We start from the raw sequence: 27261 nt of genomic DNA on the forward strand, positions 1-27261 counted from the left end.
GAGTACACGCGCGAGAAGCGCGTTCGCCGAACCGACGACGGGAGGAGAGCTTCCTTCCTATTCTTTCCTTTCTTCCTTTTGCACGTTCCCGTCGCGTTTGAGGACACGGTAGCGCTCTTTGACCCCTCCTTACGAGGGAGAGAAGAGAATTCTTTCTTTAATCTTCTCTAACTGTGCTCCTTTCTTCTAACCATAAACCGTGAAGCAAAACTCCCTCTCGAGAGTCTTTCATTATTTTAGTAAAATTGTACAATATTTTTTTTTATTTAAATCATTTTTTTATTTATTATTTCACAATAAACGTTTGTGAAGGAATTTATTTCGAGAAATTTATTTATTCATTAAAAGATCTAAGAATTAATGTAATATAAATTATAATTGAATGCTAATTTTGTATTTCTATTTTATATTTTACACATGTGCAAAAGTAACTTCCATATTTTCGTTCGTGCCCACATACGTGTGAATACGGGTATAGGTATACATATATATTAATTCAGAAACCAATACGTGACTTATACTAGAAACATTCTTCAAAAATGAACTTAAACGCCACTCGTGTAACTATGCTGGTCAAAATAACTTGGCGTGAGATTTTTTTTTTCAAAGGGTAACCATTCAGGCGTGAGAAAGTTACCAATCAACTTCCCTCCACAAACTTTGCAATTTCAATCGGCAAAAAAAGATACATATTACTATTAACAGTTTTATTTTCTACACACAAATTTAAGCATATTATATTGTGTAAGAAACCTTCCCAGAAATCTGTTAAAATTAATTATTTATTATATAATAATAAAAAAATATTTAATTTCAAGTACAACAGAATTTTTATTCAATTTCAGTATAGTATGTTTCCTTCTAATCGTACAACGTGATCAATATAGAAAAAAAAAAATACAAAGATGAAGAGGAAAAGGTGAATCGAATCGTGTTTCATTTCATTTTTGTCCAATGAACCACATCGGGAGAGGCGCACGTGAAAATAAAAAAGAAGACACCGCGCGGAGGCAGAATCCCCTCGTGTGGATAGAGAGAGGTTCTCTCGATGGGTCCTTCGACTTCGGCGTTCCTGGCGAATCCTACCGCTGCTGCGTTGCACACACAGGTTACCGGCGACCTGTGTGGCATAAGAACGGGGTCCGCTCTTCCCACATAATAAACGACTTCGGAGAACGGTAGTGGCATTGACCTGAATCTATTAGGGCCTTCGGTTTGGCGGTATTATAACTGCTCGTGAATCAATCCCTTACTTAGCAACATTCTCCGACCACACGAAAGCCCGGCTCGTTACTGCCCGATTAGGAGCAGGGTTCCGCCGGCGCTTCCCGCGGCAAGAACTTCTCAAGTAACAATCCTCGGGGGATGCTGACGATATCCCGAATTTATCTGCACACGTCCGCGATGCGGAATCAATAATCCTGCAACTGATTATTTCGTACGAATTGATGAATTATTTTCACTACCTTCGATGCTCGAGGGATGATTTCGAACACGTGAAAAAAAGACGACAAAGATCAATCATCCTTTGGATCCTAGAATATTTCTTCTACTATCTTTTCGTGTTTCGAGAAAAAAAATTAGCACACAATTCTGTGTAGAAGCTATCTACATTTCATGATCTTATAAAAAAATAAACATTCTTTATTTTATATTATTTTCACCACTGATGAAAAATAGTTTCATTAATGCGGAAGTGAAAACGCGGTTTTTTATGGAAAATTATATCTCGGTATTCACGTGTTCTATCAATTATTTGTGATTATTTTATTGATTTTTTGTAATCTACTAATAGCTGGCACTGAGGGTTTGCATGGATCTTCAACACAGTTAATTCCGTTTCCTGCAATTTCTCGTTTCGGAGTATCTCGTAGAAATTTCCTTCAGTATCTTCAACATCTGCAAAAGAATATATGTATTCAAGAATCAAATGTTAGCACTTTGCAGGCAAACTTTCTCGTTCCTTTTAAAACTGACAACACATAAACAGCTATGAAAGGATTCGTTTGATCATGTGTATACTTTCTTACTTTGTCATGTAAATTACGATAGGTGGTAAATACATCAGAATTCATTAAATGCCATTAAGTAACAATCGTCATAATAAGCCGATTGGCTGATGAAACAGCACAAATGAAAAATAAACCGAGAAGATTTTTGAACCGAGTGAAGTTTGGCTGTCAGGTGCGGAACTTCGTTTCACTTTCTGAATAATCAGAGACCCGTTACCTCATTTTTTTCTTTCTTATACCACGCGACATTGGTCCGGGCTCTATTAATAACCTGTCCGATCACGGTGTCGTATTTCTCGCTCTTTCCTCTTAGTCGTCTTAGCTGGGAAAGAAAGAGCGTGATGGTTATATAATAATTCGACACTTTTTATACCCGTGAGATATGCATATCGGTTTTTGAGGAACGCTACTTCGTTCACTTTCCGATCCTCATTAAGTTTCACCATTCGTGCAATTTTCTTACCCATTCCACGTCCTCTTCTTGACGAATATGGTTTTTGAAGGCACGCAACATATTGATCAGAGTAACATTCGCGCTGGAAGTAAGGTATGAAAATATCGTATTAAGGAATTGGAATATGTATGAATATAAAATGTACAGAAAAATCACGCAATATTTTTAAATAAAAATTTTCAATCGTTGGTTTTTCGAGAAAAATTTGAAACAGCTGACACTTGTCATTACGCGTAAATTTATTTCACTTACTAAATATGTTCTTCTGTTTTATTCATATTAAATTTATCCCAATGTTGAATTAGGAACTCTATTGCAACGTGATATCCATGTGGATTTAACGCAACGGATGTTAGAATTTCTTCTGCAAGTTTAGGCGTATTCTTTTGTGAAAATATCACAGGCAGATATCTGAAAGCATTCATTATATTAACATAATTTTTGATTCGCAAGAATGGTATATTAATATATGTACATATTATCTTTTATAGTTAAGAAAATATTTATTTTTTATTTAAAATATATATGTTTAAAACTATATACATAAATTCTCTTATTTTATAATAAGATTAAAATGATTTTATGTAAAAGTAACCAAGGATTAATTACACAAATCTGTTTCTAAATAATAAAATAGTATGACATATAAGAAATGAAATATTTCTAATTGAAAGCAACTGAAGTATTCTTGATGCTTTTTAAATATTATATGAAGGATTCGGGTGTGTAAATAATTTTTATTTTTATATACTTATCTTTTATATAATTTACCTTTTTAACAGACTTGAATTAACGTGACATCCTAATGCAAAAGCGAGGCTTTTCATTTCGTACATCATTGATGATTTGTTGTACCTTTTCAAGAATGCTAACCATTGTTCGTCCGTGGCAGCTTTCATAAATGTACAGTACGTCCAGCTACGAAATTTCTCTGGAACACTAGTTTAAACGGTGATATTTTTTTATCATAATAGTGTTTATTGTTAAAACATATTTTCGTTATTATATTTTCGTTAAACATATTCATATTAACTGCGAATACTGATTTTCATTTAATATACACATCGCGTCGATAATAAATAAATAAAAAAGAAATAACTAGTAGTTACATTTCAACATTAAATATACGATCAATATTTGTAGCAGTTACAGCGCTACTTACGAGTCTGATTCGTTTCGTAGCATCTGGACAGTAAAATTGAGAGCTGTTATTAAACACGCTCGATGACCTGCTAAACATGCCGATTTCATTATATTGAGTTCGAATTCTGTCCACAGCACAGGATCTTTATCAATTAACGACGGTGCCATTTTGCTATATATCCCATCTATGAATTTGCACATCACGAACTGGAAGAAGCCGATTAAATTTCTGCTTTTTCTTCAGGCCAAAAAATTTCAATGTAAAATAAACTATTAAACATGAAGTAAGAGAAAAATTAATTATATTAATATTTTTAAAGCTAAAATATACCTATAATTCAAAGGGAGCAAAATGCAACTAATATATACATTATAAATATTAAAAGATATTATAGTAATTAAAATGATATCGGCAAACACACATCAAAAATAATCAATTATTTTATAATTTAAAAATAATTTTCAGAATAACAAAATTATTGTTTTATGTATAACTTAAGAATGATACATCTTCTTCTTCTCTGTTTTCAATTTTCTATGCATTGTGCAGAATTGCTGTTCTATATAAAAGGAAATTACAAACTGCTGCTCCAGTTCAAACAAATGTCACTCTCCCGTTTCAAGCCTTCGTTTCGCCTTTTTTGCAAAACATGAAAATGTTCTTGTGAAATTGCGAGAAGGAAGGCAAAGTAATCGTGGCAGCGATATTTATCGCAACATTATGGAGATCTGCGGTTGATTCGCGCAACGAGTAAGAGAGTAATTCCATTTATTCAGAATTTACGAGCAATAAACCGGGTGGATTAAAACGCGAAGATACGCCGCGGCGTATTTATTTAATTTGGCACGTTAGGGTTTACGGACACGAAGCGTCCAAAGAAATCGCGAGCGGGATCCGCCTCTTTACTCGCGGCAGAGAGACCGTCCTCTCTCGTATATTTTTGCAATAATGGCTTCTGTGAAAAGGAAACTGTTACGGTAACATTGGTCGGCGCGAGTGCTTAATTAAATGTTACGTGCCTCGTATTTCGGTGCAAATAATGATTGAGTCCTCCGACCTAATTGAGTACGTCGAATCGTAACGACGGCCGATGGGCCGATGATCGCTTATATATCTGTCTCAGGGATAATCATACGCTTTATAATGCCATACTTAAGTCTTAACTGCGCGTAATAACGACATAAGGTAGAACTGCATAGCGGACGATTTAGATCGCGCGAGGCGGCATCGATTATATCTCGCATATCTTATCGCGCGCCGCGGCCGTATAAATTAATAATAAAACGAAATGTGCTCAAATTTTTTTCTTACAATCTATGATCACAAAAGAATTTGATTAAGCCGCAAACGCAGCGAAAATATCGCGAAAATTTACGGATCCATCAATTTACAAGCGTATAATTACATGTTTCGTCATCAGAAAAAAATCTATTGTTAATAATTAACAAAATCTTTTTTTTATTATATGAATATTGAGTATAAAGGTACCCGACGATGATCTCATATTACCTTGAATGTACTTGAGTTCCAAAGACGACTCTGGATGGTAGTCAATAAAGGTATCGCGGGTGTCCACAACATCTCTCCTTTCTCCGCTTCCAGTTTCTCAAGAATATTCCACATAATTCTTTTATCGAGCAGTCCAGCGTTAACTATTGCAAACGAGTCGGTCAGCACTTGCACTTTTGCTACTTGTGGCAAAGCTCGGAAAGATTTTGTCAGCAATTTCCAATTTTCTACATCATAATTGACACGATACAAAGCTGTAAAATATAATAGAACGATAAACTATTGATAGAAATGTTGTGCAAAATTTGAAAGCGATAGAAAAAAATGGTATTGTATATAACTATTTATCTCGAGATACTTAAATATTCCGTATATGAAATAAGTATTTGTAAAATATATGAAGTGGGTCGGATACATTTTCAAATTGATCGACACCGATCATTGACGGTAAAAATATCGCTCTGGATATTATCTTCTTAATTGAACAGCGGATGTTACGACAGTGATATTACCCGTTTGATTGATATTGAACAGAATCCACTGATTGTTGGAAGTCGCCCGGCTCAGAGCAGTGTCGTTAATTTTCATGCGTTTCTTGACCATCCATGCCTTCGGCAGGGTATTACCAAATTGCTGTTCATTTTCGGTTGTCCACGTCAACGGGATATGCCATAACTCTTCGCTCGTACTATTTAGGCCATAATGATAAAATCGATCCTGAAACACAAATATCGTATAAGTGAGCAATTTTTATCGACGTCCACTGCAGATATTTCACGGTTGCGTTTTACATCTATTGCGATATTTTTCCATAAAAGTTATTCATAATGCTTTTATATGAAATATTATCATTAACTTTAAATATTTATTTATGTATGAAATATATATATTGTTACGTCCGCGACCACCCTTCTTTTATCTCGAAGAAATGTCGCGCGCACTCAAACGCTCACACGCCGGAAATGAATACACTCGCGTAGTAAAGCAATAAACTTTAATATTAGAAGCCAATAAACCGTAGCGATACAATATAATATTACGTGCATTAATCCTAATACAAATATATCCGCCGATCAGCTGTCAGAGGATACGTCCTCACCGCACGACAGCTAGACCAGAACAAAACGCATCGATAGACATAAACAGCTTCTTAGCGACGATAGAAGATCCTGATAGAAGACCCTGATAGAAGACCCTGATAGAAGATCCTAATAGAAAATCCTGACGATCGTATAATACAGGGATGTATCGTCAAACCGGGCGGGACACGGACATAACACTTGCCCCCTCCTCTTCAAAATTGTCGTCCCGACAATTAATTCAATAGACAGATCCAGAACAATTTTTTACAGGAACCTCGCCGAATTACAGTCCCCGATGTGACTCCATGTTCTCCCCGAACTGCTGTTCCAGGTACAACGAACTGCACACCATCTTGGGTCCAATCGACTTCATTGATTCCAGGAATTTTCCTCAAAGTCCCAAAAATTCTTCAGGCAAGAGAGGGGTAACATTCCGTGGACCCAACGCCCTTTTAAAGGACTCCTCAAGCCTCTGCCTCGGCATTTGCCCAAAGCCCCCGGGAAAAACCACGGATCAAAATAACCACGGGGTGAAGCAGTCTTCGTCCCTTTTTTTGTGAGGTAGTCTTCATCCCTTTTATCTCTCTCATCTTCATCAGGTCCTTTTTTTTTGTTGCCAAATAAGATTTTCCTGAAAAACAAATCTTACGGCAGAAAAATTGAAGAATACACAATTTTATTAAAAGTACAAGTAACCTATCGTGGGTTCCGATTCTAATGCAAGTTTCGACTATAAAAAGGAGCTAATCTGTCCGAATGCACAATCTTCCTTTCAGAAATCTCTCACTAAGAATAGAAACATCGGAACTATTTTAAATCGACAAATTCTTCCGTCCAAATTTCCCTTATAATAAAAATTATTTCTAATTTTACTTATTCTAGCACTTTGTGTTTAATTCACTATTTCTATGTGTGGTGTTGTTCGGAATTCTATTATGTGAAGGACTTAGCTGGTTATTTTCCATGTAACGAGTCTTTCCTGTAATCGGTGCAGTTCCTCGTCCCGCTGTTGCAGCATCGTCAAAAATTGAGCCTGCTGTTGTGAACGTTCCTCTCGCAATTCTCTAATTTGTTCCAACGCCTCCTGTAAAGCGTCCACGCGCTCGGAAGTTTCCTCGCTGTTAATCGCTCGAAGTGGAGTCGACTGTTGTTCTTCGCCGATCATTGCTCGTGACGAAGCTTGCGAACGAGTAATCCTCGGAGAATGCACCAAAGACATCGTAACCTTTTCACCGCACACACACACGAAATATTTGTCTTTTTCACTACGGCTCGTGGCTCGTGTTACGTCTGAACGATCCCGGACGAGCCCCCAAAATGTTACGTCCGCGACCACCCTTCTTTTATCTCGAAGAAATGTCGCGCGCACTCAAACGCTCACACGCCGGAAATGAATACACTCGCGTAGTAAAGCAATAAACTTTAATATTAGAAGCCAATAAACCGTAGCGATACAATATAATATTACGTGCATTAATCCTAATGCAAATATATCCGCCGATCAGCTGTCAGAGGATACGTCCTCACCGCACGACAGCTAGACCAGAACAAAACGCATCGATAGACATAAACAGCTTCTTAGCGACGATAGAAGATCCTGATAGAAGACCCTGATAGAAGACCCTGATAGAAGATCCTAATAGAAAATCCTGACGATCGTATAATACAGGGATGTATCGTCAAACCGGGCGGGACACGGACATAACAATATATATATATATATATTATAAAAAAAGAGAAATTGGAAGAAGGAAAAATGTTGAATTGAAAAAAATTAGTGACATATAACAGACAATAAATTAATTTAGAAATTATTCGTTTGTCAGCAATTAAATTTTTAAATTACCTCTTCAATTATAATTTAACTTTCAATCAAAAAATAAATGACCTTTACATTTAATATCACACACATGAAATTTACATAAACAGAATTACACATAGTAAAAAATTCAATTACTGATTAATCCAAAATAATAAAAGCTCGTGGCTAAATATGAAACTCGATCAAAATTTCGCAAAGAAAAAACTTGATTCCAGATTAATCGGAGGAGATCTGTAGCCGAGAGATTAAAATATACACAGAAGCATCCTGTATAATTTATTCGTAAAGCCGCATAACGTCCTTTTTCTCTCGTTTCTTTGAAGAAATAACGATGATTAATATCGTCGTTAACGCATTCCATCGATAAATAATTTGTCGTCGACGAAACAAGGGAGAGAGATGAAGAAACACGCCTATGTAGATCGATCTGCGATAAATATGACGCACCTGCGTAAGCTCGATCGCACCGGTTTCACGATTCTGTCGGACGTGTAGGACAGGGAAGCCTGCCTGATACGTCCAAGTTCGCATAACGTCCTTCATACAGAGCCCCGAAGAAGAAGAAGAAGTCGGTAGCCCGTTTGTTTCGTCGATCTCGGCCTGAAAAGCGCTCCAGAGATCCGTCTGATTAGCGCCGCGGTAGCAGTATGTGTGCATGTAGCGACGCATAGACGACAGAAAGATCCGCTCACCCAGAAAATGATAGATCATGTGCGCCATGCAATTACCCTTGACGTACGACGTCAAATCGAAGACGTCGGCGAGCGAGCTCAGTTCGCTCAGATCAATATGCAATGGGTGTGCCGTTTCGTCGGCGTCGCTGTCAAACACGTCGCGGTACTCGATCAGGAAGCTGGCTTGCAGGTCCCAGGACGCAGGCTCGAGCTGGAAGATCAAGGGGGTAATAGCAAGGTAATCGTCGGACTGAGTGCTACAACGTCATGATTGTGCAACTATAAAAATTCATAATTACTTCTCGTGAACCATGAAGACATAATTAAACAAGCTATCGATCAATTAATTATTATTAATCAGTTATCAGAAATGTTGAAAATAGAAAAGCAATAGAATTGGTAGAAAAGTTATTATATGAAGAGGGATATTCGCATAATTGTGAAACTTTTGGAAAAGGAAGGAAGATTAGGATTTAATTAAAATGTTGAAAATAGAATAGCAATAAAATTGGTAGGGAATAGAAAATTATGTGAAGAGAGATACTCGTAATTTTGTGAAACTTTTGAAAAAAGAAGGAAGATTAAGATTGAATTTAATTATTGATTTGTAAACACTTTACCACACTTAATGCTAAGTATGCGAAAAATGAGGAGAATCCTTCTTTCAACCATACGTCGTCCCACCATTTTGGTGTTACCAGATTACCGAACCATTGATGAGCGACTTCGTGGGCCGCGATACCAGCAAATTCTTTCTTAACGTTAGCGATATCGTCAGTTTCCTTTATAAGGATGGAGTCTTCTCTAAAAAATATCAATATAACAATATCAATAGTTTGAAATTTCAGCTGCTTAACACATTACAATTTTACAATTTTTTTTAAGAAACAGCCAAATACCAATCACGTTTGAAGAGAAAAATTCTAATTCTACCTCTTGCGAAAAAGTTAAGTTATTACAAGTCTATTTACCGAAATGTTATAAGGCCCCAGTTTTCCATCGCGGAATAAGCAAATTCGGGGACCACAATCATATCCAGTTTGTCCAATTCATAATAAAATTTGGTAAAGTTCTGAATTAAATGGAGCAACTTCGGTATTAAATTGCTGATATATTGTGTATTATTTGCAACCTCTTTTCTGAAAAAGATCGTATGCGATGGTCGATCGGTGACGGGAATTTTGTAACTCGCGAAATCGGTAACCATAAAGGCGACCAAGTAAGTGGACATCGGAAATGTCTTCTCGTAATGGTCCCAAACATATCCTGGCATATTACGACTGAAGATAAGAAACTGGATTAAATTTGAATATTTTATAATCAAACTTTGTATATAATTAAACGCGAATATATAAGTCTTATATAAGTCTTTGCATTTAACGTTTACATTTCTTCGGTGATTTTTCGCATTGAATTCGAGTGCGATTGCATGTTAGACTTTCTGCCAATTGAAATCCGGAACGGCGTCTTGATCCAAGGCTCGTCGAAGCATGGAAAAGCCGTACGAGCATGATTTGGAGAGAAATTTGACACTGCTATCCATCTAAAGGCAAGATATTTGCAAGCTATAAATTTGTGTAACGCAAACACAAATTGCACTATTTTATTACAAAATTTAATTTTGTGTCGATATCAACAGATTACATTGATGATAACAAAGTAATATCATTAACTGTCACCTGGTTTCGTTGGTATCGCGATCGATGTGCGCGCTTCTAAAAAATCCTATCGGCTCCAGATGCAATGGAATCGTATATTTTACGTGCAAAACGTAAGTCTCTCCCGCCATTAGTAGTTGCAAAAAAAATACATCTATGAAATCTTCCTTGTCCATCACAACGTACTTGTTAATTAGCGTTGATACGTTTGGCGAACGATATTCTTTCACGCTAATATTTTGAATGAAGAGCTTGCTGGCGTGAAAGCGTATGTGCTTAGTTGGGATCTTGGAATAAAATTGAATCTGTGCGACGCCGATCGTCGTGAAATTTTTCTCCTCTAGTATAGGGATTATTTTTAAGCTGCAAGTAAATTTTTTTTCAAAAAGTCGAAGGTTACGAATGATCAAAAAGTAAAAGCAACACGAATTTATATATTATATAGTTCAGCCGTTTTAATTTAGATGTGCTACTTGCTCTAAATATTTATTTTCTCGCTGTTACGATATGATTAAATTCTAATGTTAATCTTAGTCTCAGCAAGCAAAAAGCAAGTAAAGTTATGCGTTACAGATATTCTAGTTTACGTCTGCGATATCAATCATTCGGATGATTGACACGCGGCGCAGACAGAAAATTCAATGTCAGTCCATCACCATTGACTGTGACAAATTTGTTAATTTTACATTGCATATACTACTTCAATTCGAGATCTAAAATTAGGAAAAGTTTATTTAAATATCGCGCATTTTTTGCTAATAAAATTATAAAGAAATTTTTTAAAGCAAATTCTCGATTATATTTAGTGCACATTTATTCAGTTTTTGGTATTTAATTGATATTAAAAAATTCGAACAATTGTGAGTAACTTATCGTACGCATTAGTATAAAATTTAACAAAACTCTTAATTTTTAAAGATTGCAATAAACAGAAAAATATTTTTTTTTTATTTCTTTGTTATTTATATATAATATATTATTTATATATTTATTAAATATTTTGTTTGTGCTCACGTGTATTCCAATGGTAAAACTTGATCGGATAGCCTTTCCAAATAGGCCATTTTACCCCTTTTGTTTGACCCCTTGTATCTACCATCCCGCCGATGTTCTATAATCGAATTGATGAACCAAAAAATAATCATCGAACTGACGGCCACGCAGATGAATATCATTACTGCGATTCGTATTTTCATGTACCATCCATGACGCGAACTTTCTGAAGCATTTTTTATCCTTTATGAAATTTTACATATTTTTATTGGTTACAATAAAATATAGAGACAAATTATATAAAAGTTATAAATAATAAAAACGGCAGTTTCTCTAATCAGTAATCAAAGTATAAATTAGTTTTCAAATTCCTCGCATATATATTTGTCAGTATCAATTCGGTTAAGACATTAATAATCATCCTATGTATTGCTTATCTGTTTAATCAAAATGAGCATTTTTCACGATTTGTAAAAGCACTGTGTATATATATATAATTAGTACTATGTCATGTAATGTGTAACTGGTTGATTAAAAATATGCTAAATTCTAAATTGCACATTGTGTTTCTATATCCTAATGACACTTTTTGATCATTTCTTCCTTCGATGCTACCCCATGCTTACCTTGTGCTTGGCGATCCTCCATATCCACTTATTGGCGAACAGGTGTTACGCTCCCGCAGGATCTAACAAACGAACGAACATTGCCACGACGAGTAACTGTCGGCGACTACGTCCGAAAGACGGAAAACGCGTCAAGGGCCCGGTGCTTCGGCCAGATGTGCCCGCCAAAAATACATCAAGAGAGGCACTTGGACATCGAACATCATCATTCAGGTTTAGTTTACCGTCGATCGCCCGTAACTTGCTCGCGGGGCTTGTTCTGTCATGACAAGCACGCGTTTTGTTATGCAATACATCGGACAAGAATATACGCGGACATCATCGTTCTACACTTGTAATTTATAAGCTTTCGGTAAAGAATCGAGGAAACGTCGAGGTCGTTTCGTCTATTAATTACCGCAGACGAAATAGGCAAGATTGATCGGAAAACAATTTCACTAATCCCAAAATATTATTGTATATTGCGAAATTGAAGATAATATCATTTAATTGAATGTCTACTAGAGTCAGCATTATGTCAATTAGTCGACTACATCTCAAATCTATTGCTATTTATGCAAGGTGCAACCTAGAATGTTTGCAAAATATAAAAAAGTTCAATCAAATTTATATTATAGTATGCAATTTTTTTACGAGTTATCAATTTGTTTTTAATTATCTTCCAGAACAACACAAGCGCAAGCTGCACCTAACATGTCTTTTTTAAAAATGGATAATTGTGTTTAATGACTTATTATTATAACGATTTATTATTGTCAGTAATTTTTGTATAAATTATTAAGGGACGTTTATTAAGAGATAGTTAATTCGCTTAAGTAGATCGATTGGATAATTGCAACAAACACGTGGGTATCTAATGTGTGCTTAATGTGCTGCGACTACGATTAGATACATCTACACATTAGCATCTAGCTTTTGAGTTAGTCGCATGAGAATCTTCCTTTGGCTGTTAATGAGAAAGCCAGATTTCTACTCACAGATTTATATTCGACAGAAGGTCCGACCGAGATCACCACAAGTATTCATTGTGGGATTTCGCTTTTTTTCACATGATATTGCACGAAACTTGACTTTACGAAAAAAAAGCTTGAATTTAAAATATTACTCGATTTAAATATCAGTCATGAAAAATAAAATTCGTGGGAAAAAGAATATTCTATTTCAATCAAACTTCAAGCCTTTTTTGTGAAAACAAGTTTTGTACAATCTCAGGTAAAAAAAAATAAATAAAATCCCACAATAAATACTTGTCGCGATCTTGGCCGGATCTGCCGAAAATCCGTAAGTTGTCTGACTTCCTCGTGTATCGATTTCGAAAATTCATGTAACCAAATTATTTCATATTTCAATATTTTATACATTAGCAAAAATTAATTAACTCATGCGCGTATTATAGTTAATAATAATGGTATTTAAATAATTTTTATTAATTTTGAAGATCTGACTGTTTTCATGGATTTTCCTAGTATTTATTGAGTATATACAAAGGATGCTGAAAAAAAATAGTTGACAGGCGTGAAACGCGGAAAACGCGGGTTCGGACGGCGTTTCCGTTCACCGAGACTGCTTGGCACCACTAGGCAGTCAGAAGTATCTCGTTTCAGGGAATCCCGCTTCCTGTGTCAAGAGCTGAGTGCTTGACGAGGTGGTATAGGTCTTTTGCCACGTCTCTTTCGGCACGCGTGTGACCCACCATCCTGAAAAAGGAAGCCAAACAATGCCGATGACTAATGGAGACGCGTGACCCTTCAGAAGAGGTCGACCCCTCAAAATGCTGCGTCGGAGTCCGACTTGCACTCTCGTTCTCGCCCTCCACACCTCCGTATTTTCTTAGGTGACTCTTTCTTCCTCTTCCTCCACTCCGAGATTGACTTATGCTCTTCATTGATGGAATGATAGCCATCCTCAATGAAATATTCGTGAATGAATCGGCTCGACAAAAATACAGCTTCTCTTTTCCACGTCTTCTTTCGATTTTGTTGTTAGTAAAATTGTGCATAAATACTTGTGTTCCAATTTTCTCAAATGCTTTATTTCAACTTATGTTTAACATTAAATATAATTATTCGATTAAAAATCCGTAAATAGTTGTTTAATTTCTTCGTGTATCAATTTAAAAAATTCATATAACAAAATTATTTCGTATTTCAATGTTTTATACATTAGCGAAAAGTATGTTTTATCTCTAGTCTGGAAAATACAAGTTAATTAATTCACGCCCGTATTGTAGTTAATAGTATTTAAATAATTTTTGATATTGTATGTACTCATTAAATTTATTTTACATTACTATATGTTTTTTACATTACTATTAAAAAAATACGACTAATTGTAAGTAAATCAATAGGCAAATAATAAGAAAAATCTAAATTTTAATTTTTAGTTTGATATTGTAAGAGATTAAACTATACTTATAACTTTATGAAAAACATTTATATTTAAATGTATATTTAACAATCTATGTAAATTTTTACAGATATTATATTTTAAGCATCCAGAAAATCCTTAATTATTTTTAATGTATTCTGATTTTATTTAAAATCCTAAAAATATAAAAATTTATTATTAAAAATTTAGCAAATAAAAGCATTACTTCTATGAGTGCGTCCTTTAAAAGTCTCTTGATTTTCAGCAAATGGCATACGGTATAAAGTAAAAAACTCGAGGAGACCGCCTTTGCAAGTCACAAATTGAATTTTTTAGCGAACGCTGATTAGTCACTTTGGCTACGAGAAACGATTCAAGATTCGGGATTTAAGATTGGCCAAAAAGCCGAAAGTAAGTATGGAAGAAGATTCTGGAGCTTCCATGACCCTACTCCTACTACTTCTACATAATGCTACCACGAGTCTTAGGACGACGCTGTCACATGTGCTCGTTTGACATTTCTGAGTAGGCGTTAACGCAATTCGCACCGAGCCGCGCGCGGAGTGATCCTGTAGTGGAATTGTGCTCGTCTGTGACTTTCTTAAACGATTAATTAAATACGGTTCTTAAACGATTAATTAAATACGGTGTCTCCCAATTGTTACATTTAATATTAAACACATAAAATAGTTTTTGACACATCTTCGAAATTTGATGTGACTTTACTGGGAAAAAATAGAGGCAAAAGAGAATAAAAAGTAAGAAGATAGAAAATCAATATTATTAAAAATAAAGTTTTTAAAATTTCTTTATAATGTCCGAACGAGAAATTTATTTTTCAATTAGATATAAATAATTAGTGCTTCTTCTCTCTCTTTTTTTAAATATAAAATTATATGTAGAAGTAAATAGAAATAGAAATAAGTAAAAAACGGGATAGAAAATATGGCAATAATTATTTTAAAAAAAGAATTAAATAAATATATGCTAATATATAAAAATTGATTTGCAAAGAAATCTTGTGTATATGTACGTAAATTGCATGTACATATGCGTGCTGAAAAGTTGTCGAAATTATTATTTATCTCATTGTTAGTCGTGATGTCGTGGTCAAAAAACACAATTGCAAACAGTCGTCAAACATACAATTTTGAATTACCACCGACACCTCCGACACCGTGTCTTCACTTGGAAGGACAGAACGCAAGATCAGCAACAACAGATTGCGAGATGACACCTTGGTGTCAAAAGTGGTCCTGGAATAATCCCTGCAACGGATTCGATGTTGCAACTGACGAAATCGCTCGAAATCTACATTCTTCATCATATATCGCAAATTTACTTCAAAGCACCGACACCAATCAAAATTATCGCACTTACAGGTAAAGCTCTATATTTTGCGTAAAAAAATTGAGAGATGTAAATATTGATCAATGAAATAATATTGTTCAATTTTTATCAATATTTGAGTTTTTTATTTCTTATTTTGTTTAAATAAAACAATATTTTAAAAAGACACATTTTTTAGTATTATTTTATAACAATAGTATATATTAATATTATTACTACGTTTATGAACATTTTATTATATATTTTGTATTCTAAATTCTAAAGAATATTCGTTCCAAAATTATCTCCGCTTTTGTAAAAAATAAACGTTGTTCGTGTGAAATTTTTAAAATCATATTTTACTCAAATTAATGTAATTTCAATTTATATTAAATTGTTATAAGAACATTTTCGAAATTATTGTTATTGTAACTTATCACACATTTAAAATAAAGAGCACTATAATATTATGCGATTACTAATATGATGTACATCTTATATAATTATGTACTTCATTATAATAATGTATTAATTATATGTTGAAGGTGGGAGCAATATTTTCAGCAAGATGCTGCAGATCATACGATGATTGATCCATCGAATAAAAAGGAAAGTGTTAAATCTTCGAATGAATCTAAAGATTTATTATATGAAAATCAAGACCAATCACATTCACGGCGTGTGATGACAAATACAGAAACGACTTTTCGCACTTGGGAAATGCCTCATTTACAGAATATGACTGTAAATTATGAAGATAAGAATAAGTATCAATTTTGGCAAGATTCACAACAAAATGAAAATTATGCGAATTCATTCTTCGGAGAAAATACACTTCCGCAGCGAAAACAAGGTAAAAATACAATGTGTTATCCAATTCTAATTATATCTATTATACATATTCTACATTATGTCTTTATAGCATCAGGATTTTTTTTAAATTGTATTTTAGAAGTTAAAAAAAATATCGATTATTCAAAAATTGATTATATTTGGAAAAAATTCTTATGCAATTTCTAATTAATTTTAACGCAATTATTTAAATCGTAATTTACACAGAAATTCTAATAATGTTGTGCACCAGCTGTGTGTGATAAATTAATATGAAACATTTCGGATCATGTAGCTTCAACGGATTTCCGATGTAAATCGTTGACAATACAATTGGAAGATTTATGTCTTTAGTGTCGCCAATGCGGCCATAACAGGCCCAGTGCAATCTAAATATTTATCAAAAGTTTAATGTATCTCGAGCTAGTGTACGTCTTGCGTAATAACGTTGTGTTGTGTCTCTTCCTATTATACTGACTTTAAAATGTCTTTTTAATTTCTGTCTCTCACCACTGCTTGATTTAATAAACAGTAAATAAATCTTCTTAATTTGAGAAATATTTATCGGTTTCTGACATTACTGAATTAAATAGAACATAAGCATAAGAAATCACACCTCTCAATCAAAACTTAAAAAAAGTCAAACATATATCTTTTTTCATATTATTAAACCCACACACATTTTAAATTAACATTATTAAATATTAAATATTCAATTAAGAAAAAAAAATCACGATACAAATTTAAATCATGTCTAAGTGCTATAATTAGGAAATGTAATTTTAATTAAATTTGCAAGTTTGCTTCTTTATTTTAAATATAAATTGGAATTAATTATGTATGAAAACTAAACTCTGCGCGCGAAACAATATTTTTTTTACTTGTTTTAAAAATCACTATATATGGCAATTAAATATCGAAAAAAAACTTTAATTTGTACGTTAAAAAGTTTACCAAAAATCATTGAGTTTGCATCGAAATACAACTAGCAAAGATGACTTTAACGTCCTCGTCTAATATGTATTTCGTTTTACTTTCGTAACTGGTCCGATAGACCATCGATGCCGGTCGTGGATTATACGAGAGATCTTGCGATTGACGTCAGCTAGCAATTAGAGCCGAGATAGCGGCACGGAAGCAAAGTTAAGGGTCTCGAGAAAAAGAGAGACCTCTTCCACAGCCTCTCTCTATATTTCTCGGTGGCCACGTGTGTGTCGTGTGCGGTGGAAGCTGCGCTTCTCCAGCAAAAGCGGGTTTTGCAAGCTGCGAGCGGGTGTAACCCGCGCACTGACGCATCGTGCACGCGGCTATTTTCATCTCGCCGGCGACAAAAAGTCGCCGCTGCCGCGAAATCTTGCCGCGGAAAATTGCGCGGCAAGAGGACGATGCGGCGAGATCGACCCGGATGATGAACGCGTTATGTCCAGGAGAAAACTGGACCAGAGAGAGAGGAATCGCGTCTGAATCGGAATTATTTATAAACAGAATACTTTATAGAATAAACATAAGTTTGTCTTCTTTTCTGATTACAACGTATTGTGCATCTTTCTCTCCATGCATGTTTTTGATATCCTAAAAATTAAATACTTATATCTCGATAGCTAATAAGAATTTTATATTATTATATGTGATATAATTTATATTATTAATTCGATCTCTATAACTTCAACTCAAAATTATTATTTTTCATATATATATATATATATATATATATATATATGAAAAATAGAAATTTTTTATATCTTTTCTGTAATACTTTTATCATAACACAAACTCTGCAATATATCAATAATTTTAAATGTCTATATATATATAGACATTTGAAATTATTGATATATTGCAGTTTATGATAAAAGTATTACAGAAAAGATATAAAAAATTTTGCTAACTAAAATTAATGCTAGAAACGATATACCTAAAAAAATTTAGTTTAAAAATATGCGAGTTCTGATAATACCTTATAATTCTACGTTCATTCTGATGCGTGTGAAGCTAACATATTATTTCATGAAAGATCATAAATAATTGAGTCCTGGGTTTGTTTTCAATAGTTCTAGAGTTCAGAACACATCATTCTGATTACAGAAACGACAAAGAAGACAAGCGAGAAACCGCGGAAGGAGAGAACCGCGTTTACGAAGCAACAGGTTCGACATCTCGAATGCGAGTTTGCGCACAGTAATTATTTGACACGTTTACGTCGTTACGAGATTGCTGTAGCGCTGGATTTGACAGAACGTCAGGTATACTATGAAGAGAATTTAAATAAACAAAATAGAAAATTCCTATATATGTATCCATTTATCATTTGGTCATATTTTTATAGGTAAAAGTGTGGTTTCAGAATAGGCGTATGAAATGGAAACGGACGAAAGGAAGTACGATGAACGTACAGGAAGCAACCAAATCGTGATATATTTTTCGAATATATCAATCAACTAGTATACAATATTTAGATGTAATTGTACATAACGATTTACACAAATATCATTTCCAGAAGTATTAGAAATTTATGTAATGTCTATTGTTACTTGTAGAGGCTCATATTTTATCGTATATAAATTTTTGTTTTTTCACAAATTTTCACAAATTTTGTTTTTTCAAAAATTCAACCATACATATTTATAAAAAAAATTTAATAGACTCTACACACTTTAAAAGAATGAAATAAAGTTAATACCTTTATTGTTTTTACGTTTCCGTGTTCGGCACATCAACAGGTTGAAATTTTATACTAATTCCTTTATCTTGAAGTTTACTTTCTAACATAGAGAGTTTATTGAGCGATTTTTTAACGTATTTTTTGTAATCTTCGGTTTTTTCGTTACGGTTTTTACGTAGCAATGCCCTTCTCCTGCTTCTCAATTTAGGATATTTAGCTTCTGACCAATTTTTTCCCGAGAAAAATCCAAGATGTTGCTTCTCAGGTGAAATATATGTAGCTAAAAGACACACATGTTATATAAATAGACAAGAAAAATTAATGCATTAATATCCAATTTTTAAATTTAAGCAGTACTTTTCAATAATCGGTTACACATGAGATAATTGTTCATAGTCTCTGCTGCAACTTGAGCAATGTCTGGATTAAGAAATTCTACATAACCATATCCACGACTTTTCCCAGTCTGTGAAGAAAATTTTTAAAAGTTTACATAACATATTGCACTCATAAAATATATTTACAACTCATTTAGATTTGTACGTACTCTTCTAGATCGTACCACTCGTACTCGTGTTACTTTCCCAATCTGTTTAAAATATTTTTTCATTTGTTCTTCATAAAATCCATGAGGTATGTGTCCTACATAAACTATACCTTTACGTTTCGGTTTGTGCACTCGGTTTTTCAATTGATTAGATTTACGTTTTATTAACTTTGTTTTCTCTTTCTTGGCAGCTTTAGCTTCTGTTTTCTTTTTCTGGAAAAAGAAAAATCATATTGATAAATGTAACAAATATTCATTTAACATTCAATCATTTAAATTTTTGTTAAAGTTTTATTAAAATAATTATTATTAAGACAGAGCCTTGTTAAACTCTTAAATTATTATTAAAACAGTAAATGCTACAATAACAAATAATTATCAGTACTTGATAAATTATAAAATATCAATAATAGTGAAGTAATATAAATTAATTAAATAAATTAACAAGCTACAAAAATACGATGAAATAATTTCAAAAAACCCAAAAAAATGAAATAAAACATTCTGAATTTTCTAGCAGAGATTACAACTAACCTTCAAAATTTTTTGCACAATTTTGCTAGCTCTTTCAAGATTGCCAATTTTTGGCTTCGATGGTTTTCGCACCGCATCTTTCTTATTTGTTTCAAGATCCATCTTGGAAACCAATTTTAGCACCTTATTATTCAGATGTAAACAATAATACACGGATTATTTTTTGAGTCACATGCGAATGCAGATACAGGTTATAGAAAAAGGACTGCGCATATATTTTTTGACTGCGTCCAGAAAAGCACGCAGAATGAATTTTTGGAGGACGAATCTGATTGGTGGACAAATAAATATGTATCCAATCATGAGTAATTGTTACTTAATAATGTGTTTCTGAACCCAGTGTTTAGGAGCCTGAAGACTGCTGAAGATGACTACGCTTGAAGTAGAAATGTTTACAGTTTAAACACAAATTTCATTTACTTATTAATAATTTGATATTTTGAAGCCATTCAAACTGCCTGAATTACTTAAAATGCGAGGTAATTAATCAGATTATTTTATCTAGTAAAATTACTTATGTTCTGTTAGATTATATTTTAGTTCTTGTAATTATTTTATATATTAATTACCTGACTTATATATTAATTATATATGAATTAACCTGGCATATAAAATTTGATTCACAGATAAATAGGTAGATTATAATAAAAAATGGCGAACCCAACAGAGCAAGAATTACTCCAATGCAGCATCAAATTTCACAACTTTGTTGCCAAAGTGGGTGACGTTACTATTAAATGTGAAATTATAAAGATGGAAGATTCTCTGTATCTATGGATAGGAGATTCTGCTAATTCCACCATGGATGATCTGTCCTTTTCATTTACATCGAATTGTAAAACGCAGCCTATTGCAACCAAAATTATGGGTGCTGTAGCGGATGCTACGTCTACAAATATAGCTAGGAGATTCAGCATAAAGCTTGGAAAGCCGGTGTATGTTAGTTTTAATGTAACAGCGGACAATATGTTATTGCTAGGGATTGAAAAGAGAGTACAAGAGGAATTTAAGATGCATAATGATTTATTGAGCTTTGAGCATTAGCAGATAATTTCTTATTCAACAACTTTTTGTACGTACTTAATACTTTTTACTGTGTATAACAAAAAAGGTATAACAAAATATATACATATATGGAATATTATATTAATAAATCTTTTAATTAAATTATATCTAATATATTACAAAATTTTATAAACTAAAAATATGATTCGGTAATAGAGATGATAATTTATTCATTATTAAGTTAATAATATTATTATGTAATGAAAAATATATAATATTATGTAATAATATTATGAAATAATATTATGTAATGAAAAATAGAAACAAAAAAAGTTTTTTCTTGGGTTAATGTAGTTTTAAAGCCTATGTGAAAGATTGCATAAATGTAAAAGCATCAGATTAAAACTCAATTTATTTAAAATTACTTGTTTCTTAATTGCATATATATTATTTAGTTACGTCTTTTAATCTTAATAATATAAATATATATCAAATAAAAAGCTGTATATAATAAGCTTAATAATGATAAATATACATATCGAATAAAAAGCTATTATATACAAGTTATGGAATCAATTGCTATTTATTTCTTTACTATTTTTTGTCATTATTTCATACTTTTTGAATAATGATGAATAATTAATATCATGTACGTAAATCTAAATATGTAAATTTATCTTTTTTTTTTATAGGATTATATTTTATAAATGCTTCAAATTTGATTGACTAATCAGAACAAGAAGAGCACAGATATGCTACGAACTGTTCTGAAAACATTGTTACATCGAATGAAACACGTGGTTTCTCGATTGTAATTATTACACCATAACCTGCAATTGTGTGATGGCTCTCACGTGTTCTGTGATTGTCAAATAATCGCTTTTCATATATAATTGTACACAATGTTAATTGAGAAATTGTCAAATTTCTGCGAGAGAAATGAGAAATATAAACAAAGATTCTTTCCTCCTGAGGTAAATATTTTTTTCCTTCAAAATATTACTTCTAATCCTCACATGTGTTTCTCTTCTTCAAATTATTAATATTTATTAATCTTGGTTTTGTCAATGAATTATATATATATGTCAAATTAATGGATACGAATTCAATTCCTTGTTTATTTTTTTAGGAAATTCATCAAATCGAGTCTGACAGAATTTTAGAAATATTATGCGAATTTATAATGCAGCCGGAGTGCACAGAAGATGTTGCTGACTGTTTTCCAGAATTATTACCGGCACTCGTTTCAATGGCGATACCTGGAGACGACATACAATTAACTGCACTAATTGACAAGGATATTATTCATAGATTGAACTGCGTCATACTAGGAAAACTGCTTCTAGTTAATCAAGATTTACTAAAAACGTATGTACTTGTCGTAGTAATATATGCTTATTTTATGCATTGTGTACAATAAATTTCTTAGAAAAAATATGTTTCATAAAACAACAACGTTTAATAATAAGAAATATAATTTATAACATTTTATGAACTTATATATTTTATTTATACAAGATTGACAAGTAATTGACTTCTGATATTTTTTACTAAAAACAAATTTTAAAAATCATTAAATTTTTGTATATATTTATATAATATTAAAATTTGCACAATTGTATATATTATAAAATTATATTGTTTTATTCTTTCAGATTTGTTTTACAATATTTTGATGTTAATCCAGCACCATTTGAATTTTATAACACAGAAAATTCGTCTCTTGAAACTGTTACACCTGCAAAAAGACGAAATACAAAGAAATTATCGTATAATGTATCCACAGTATCTGAATATGATATTGTTATTGCGTGTTATAACATTTTGCAGTCTGCTGTCAGCCATTTTAAACATAAATGGAATTGGTCCAAATTTTATACATATTTGACAAATGCAGATGATAGAGTAAAGTGGTAGGTACATTGCAATAAATTTATAATTTTAATTTTTTTTTAACTAAATATAAATATCAAGAAACTTAATTATTTTTCTTAATTGCTTTCGAAAAAAAAATGATTTGCTTATTTCATTTTAGGGCTGCCTTAAAATGCATAGCAATAGTGTTAAACATGTCTGAATCAACAAGATTATTATGTGCGCAAACATTTATTTCAAACTTTGAAAAATTTTTGACTGATTATGAAGACAAAAGAACAAACATCAGTACTGCTTGTGCGAATTTGGAATCGATGGAAGATATAGTAAAAAATAGCTCGTCTATCATATCTGTCAGTGGCATTTTGTTACCTACTCTTCAGAAGAATCAAGACTTCAATAAGTTAGTTCCAGTTTCGTCCACGACGAAAAATCTGCAAAGTCTGGCAATGGCCATTGGCTCCAGGAAATGTATTTGCTTGCAAGGACCAGTAGGCTGTGGTAAGACAGCTTTGGTAGAATATTTAGCCAAAGTCACCGGACACGACACTTTGAATTTCGTCAAGATACAACTAGGGGATCAGACTGATTCGAAGATGCTACTGGGAATGTACAAGTGTACCAATGTGCCCGGCGAATTTATTTGGCAACCGGGCGTCCTCACACAAGCAGTTATCGCCGGCAAATGGTTGCTACTAGAAGATGTAGACAGCGCTGCTCTGGATGTAATCAGTGTTTTAAGCAATTTGATGGAAACAGGAATACTGTGTGTACCCGGCTATCGCGATACTGTTTATGCCAATAGTAAATTTCAATTGTTTGTCACTCGGCGATTGATGACATCTGCTACAGGCATTCAAAAGCATGTCACAGGATCTTTGAGTTTATTGCAGAAACATTGGTTGTGTTTAAACGTGGAGCCTCTATCCAAGAACGAATTAGTAACTGTAGTCAAAACGCTATTTCCAGTACTAAGTACTATCGCTACTAGAATAGTAGACGTGTTCTTATTGTTTTCTGTAGGGCATCACGATAGTGAAAATGACGCGAGTAATGCTATAGCATCACTGAAGATTGGACGACAAACGTCGACAAGAGATTTGATAAAATGGTGTTCCAGAGCTATCGTCGATTTCGACGTTTCATCGCCAAATTCTTCATTAAAAATATATCAAGATGCTTTGGACGTCTTTTGCTATTCGGTGCCTAATCCAAGTATGTTTTTATTTTTATTTTCTTACTATCTTTTTTTACAGTGTGACATTAAATTTTATTTAAAAGAATTTTAATTGTATTATTTTAATTATCACAATCTTTTTGCAGATCAACGGTTAAACTTGGCTAAATTGGTAGCTTCCAAACTCGGCATTATAGAAACTAAAGCGGAATACTTCTGCAGTTTACACAAGCCTTCCATAGATTTGCGTTCCAATGTTCTGACAGCGGGTAGAGCGCAATTGCTTTGCAAGGAAACACAGTTCGCTCGTAGAACGTATGTAGAAAATACCAATTTTTCATTTACAAGAATTTCCGCATGTTTATTGGAACGCATAGCCAGCTGTATCATGCAAAAGGAACCTGTATTGCTAGTCGGCGAGACAGGTACTGGAAAAACGAGTGCAATACAGTATTTGGCGAGAAGCACTAATCATAAATTGACAGTTATAAATATGAACCAACAAAGTGAGAGCGTCGATTTATTAGGCGGTTACAAACCGGTTGATTTAAAGTTTCTGATTTCACCTATTCTTAAAGAATTTGAGGAACTGTTTTATATTTATTTTGCGATAGAACCGAACAAACAGTACTTGGATAGCATAACTTTGTGTCACGACCAGCATAGATGGGATGACCTTCTTGCTAAAATGTTTCGAAGTACACTCGCCGCTGTGAGGACACAGAAAGATAGATTGCAAAAGTTACTGGAAGAATTTAAGCTTAAACAAGACGAGAAAGGACATTCCAGACTACTCAATCATCTAGATATGCTGAAGAAATGGAAGAAAATACGGGACAAACTTAATAAACTCAAAACTCAAGTGAAGAGTCACTATGCGTTCTCTTTTATGGAAGGGAGTTTGATCAAGGCTTTACGGAATGGCGATTGGGTTCTCTTAGACGAGATTAATCTGGCGAGCGCGGAGACGCTGGAGTGTCTTTCCGGTTTACTGGAGAGTTCTTCGGAATCGCTATCGTTGCACGAGCACGATGGCGAGCCTGTGACTAGACATCCTGACTTCACAATATTTGCCTGCATGAATCCGGCCACAGACGTCGGCAAGAGAGATCTACCAGTCGGTTTGAGGAACAGATTCACCGAATTCTACGTCGACGAGTTAACTGCGCTACCGGATCTTCGGCTGCTGGTGAATTCTTATTTGGAAACTTTACATCTGCCTGTGAAGGTACACGAAGCCATCGTGAAATTCTATTTGAATGTGAGAAAAGAAGCTACGAACACGTTGTTCGACGGGACGGCGCACAAACCACATTACAGTCTTAGAACACTTTGTCGCGCGTTATATATTTCTGCGTCGAATCCCTGCGGCAATTTCCACAGATCTATGTACGAAGCCTTTTCTTTGAGTTTCCTGACGCAGCTGGATTACAACTCGTATCCAATTGTACAGGAAATGATCACGAGAGCTATTTTGCGTGATCAAAATGTCAAAGCCTTCCTTGGCAATCCTATACCGAAACCGAAATGCAATTCGGGCGAGGAGTATGTGTGCATCGAAGGATATTGGGTTCTTCAAGGAAGTTTAACGCCCGAGGTACCTAGCAATTACATATTGACCGATTCCATCAGAAGAAATTTGAGAGACCTGGTAAGAGTGGTCTCGATCGGAAAAATCCCAGTTTTATTACAAGGTGACACATCAGTAGGAAAGACCAGTTTGATCACTTATCTGGCGAAGACCACCGGACACGTCTGTGTCCGAATAAATAATCATGAGCATACAGATTTAGAGGAATACGTCGGAAGTTACATGGCGGACGAAACTGGCAAGTTGGTGTTCAAAGAAGGTATCTTAGTTGACGCGATGCGTAAAGGATACTGGATTATCTTGGACGAATTAAATTTAGCTCCAAGCGACGTGCTGGAAGCTTTGAATCGGGTCCTCGACGACAACAGAGAGCTCTTCATACCCGAGACGCAGCAAGTCGTGAAAGCGCACAAACATTTTATGTTATTTGCGACGCAAAATCCTCCTGGTCTTTACGGCGGTCGAAAAGTCCTATCCCGAGCGTTCAGAAATCGATTCGTAGAATTGCACTTCGATGAGATTCCGCCGAATGAATTACAGACGATACTCGGCAAGAGATGCAACATGCCCGAATCGTATTGCAAACAAGTAATTAATGTAATGACGGATCTTCAAATAAGGCGTAAGAGTACAGCGGCTTTTGCCGGTAAGAAGGGATTTATAACTTTGCGAGATCTGTTTCGTTGGGGCGAGAGGTATAGATTAGCACCCGAGGTAGGCAACAAGTTTTACGATTGGAGTCAACATATGGCGGACGAGGGCTACCTCGTTCTCGCGGCTAAAGTCCGTCGAGCGGAAGAGGCAGACCAGATAAGGCAAGTAATAAAGAAGCATCTGAAGAGAGACGTGGATCCTGAGAGCCTGTTTACGTTGAACGACAAGACCTCGCCTGTGACGAGACGGATTTTAGAGGAGATCTTGAACAACAAGATCTCAGGCTTTGATCACATCGTGTGGACTTATCATATGCGTAGAATGGCGGTGTTGGTGAAGAAATCCTGCCAGTTCAAGGAACCGGTGTTGCTGGTCGGGGAAACCGGTGGAGGCAAAACTACAATCTGCCAGCTGATCGCCGCTATCAACAATCAAACCATGCGCAACGTTAATTGTCATATGCACACCGAATCGTCCGATTTCCTGGGAAATCTGCGACCGGTTCGAGAGCGAGCCGAGGGTGATCAGAGGCTCTTCGAGTGGGTGGACGGTTCTCTGATAAATGCGATGCGTCATGGCGATCTGTTTTTAGCCGATGAGATCTCCTTGGCTGACGACAGCGTTCTGGAGAGATTAAATTCATTGTTGGGTGAGTACAAGTCGTGAATATAACAAAATATGTAGAAATCAATTGTTTTTTTTACTTATTAATTTT

General features: G+C 34.2%; 5 protein-coding genes across 6 annotated transcripts in view; 3 read left to right on the top strand and 2 right to left on the bottom strand.

Annotated features, from left to right (window-relative positions):
- Window positions 1-692: 692 nt before the first annotated feature.
- Window positions 693-12082, bottom strand: LOC114934509 (thyrotropin-releasing hormone-degrading ectoenzyme-like). Of its 2 annotated transcripts, none has more exons than XM_085485312.1 (15): window positions 11975-12082; window positions 11370-11466; window positions 10377-10718; window positions 10085-10240; window positions 9669-9977; window positions 9318-9501; window positions 8471-8908; window positions 5632-5836; window positions 5120-5373; window positions 3629-3816; window positions 3238-3405; window positions 2719-2877; window positions 2476-2548; window positions 2230-2334; window positions 693-1899 (listed from the first exon to the last, which is right to left on the bottom strand). In XM_085485312.1, exons 1-15 carry the CDS (start codon window positions 11994-11996, stop codon window positions 1831-1833), a joined length of 2769 nt encoding a protein of 922 aa, XP_085341438.1. In that variant the 5' UTR covers window positions 11997-12082; the 3' UTR covers window positions 693-1830. The 2 variants fall into 2 exon arrangements, with proteins under 2 accessions (XP_085341438.1, XP_085341437.1); XM_085485311.1 differs by having other exon boundaries at window positions 11370-11574.
- A 2795-nt stretch (window positions 12083-14877) lies between these two features.
- Window positions 14878-19092, top strand: btn (buttonless). Its single transcript, XM_029307160.2, has 5 exons — window positions 14878-15099; window positions 15438-15723; window positions 16216-16523; window positions 18587-18744; window positions 18828-19092. Exons 2-5 carry the CDS (start codon window positions 15443-15445, stop codon window positions 18912-18914), a joined length of 834 nt encoding a protein of 277 aa, XP_029162993.1. The 5' UTR covers window positions 14878-15099; window positions 15438-15442; the 3' UTR covers window positions 18915-19092.
- LOC114934511 (MKI67 FHA domain-interacting nucleolar phosphoprotein) lies at window positions 18792-20463 on the bottom strand. Its single transcript, XM_029307161.2, has 4 exons — window positions 20245-20463; window positions 19711-19923; window positions 19521-19629; window positions 18792-19443 (listed from the first exon to the last, which is right to left on the bottom strand). Exons 1-4 carry the CDS (start codon window positions 20344-20346, stop codon window positions 19193-19195), a joined length of 675 nt encoding a protein of 224 aa, XP_029162994.1. The 5' UTR covers window positions 20347-20463; the 3' UTR covers window positions 18792-19192.
- A 109-nt stretch (window positions 20464-20572) lies between these two features.
- Window positions 20573-21388, top strand: LOC114934512 (proteasome assembly chaperone 4). Its single transcript, XM_029307162.1, has 2 exons — window positions 20573-20723; window positions 20871-21388. Exon 2 carries the CDS (start codon window positions 20896-20898, stop codon window positions 21286-21288), a length of 393 nt encoding a protein of 130 aa, XP_029162995.1. The 5' UTR covers window positions 20573-20723; window positions 20871-20895; the 3' UTR covers window positions 21289-21388.
- A 64-nt stretch (window positions 21389-21452) lies between these two features.
- Window positions 21453-27261, top strand: part of LOC114934513 (midasin) — a 105334-nt gene continuing 99525 nt past the window's right edge. The window contains exons 1-5 of the mRNA XM_085485289.1: window positions 21453-22223; window positions 22379-22617; window positions 22905-23162; window positions 23285-24339; window positions 24448-27195. Coding sequence (XP_085341415.1) covers window positions 22152-22223; window positions 22379-22617; window positions 22905-23162; window positions 23285-24339; window positions 24448-27195 — 4372 coding nt within the window. The 5' untranslated portion in view covers window positions 21453-22151. The remainder of the gene's footprint in view (window positions 22224-22378; window positions 22618-22904; window positions 23163-23284; window positions 24340-24447; window positions 27196-27261) is intronic.

The sequence above is a fragment of the Nylanderia fulva genome, unplaced genomic scaffold (genome assembly GCF_048542155.1).
Source record: "Nylanderia fulva isolate GAGA-0341 unplaced genomic scaffold, ASM4854215v1 Scaffold36, whole genome shotgun sequence".
Classification (NCBI taxonomy): Eukaryota; Metazoa; Arthropoda; class Insecta; order Hymenoptera; family Formicidae; genus Nylanderia; species Nylanderia fulva.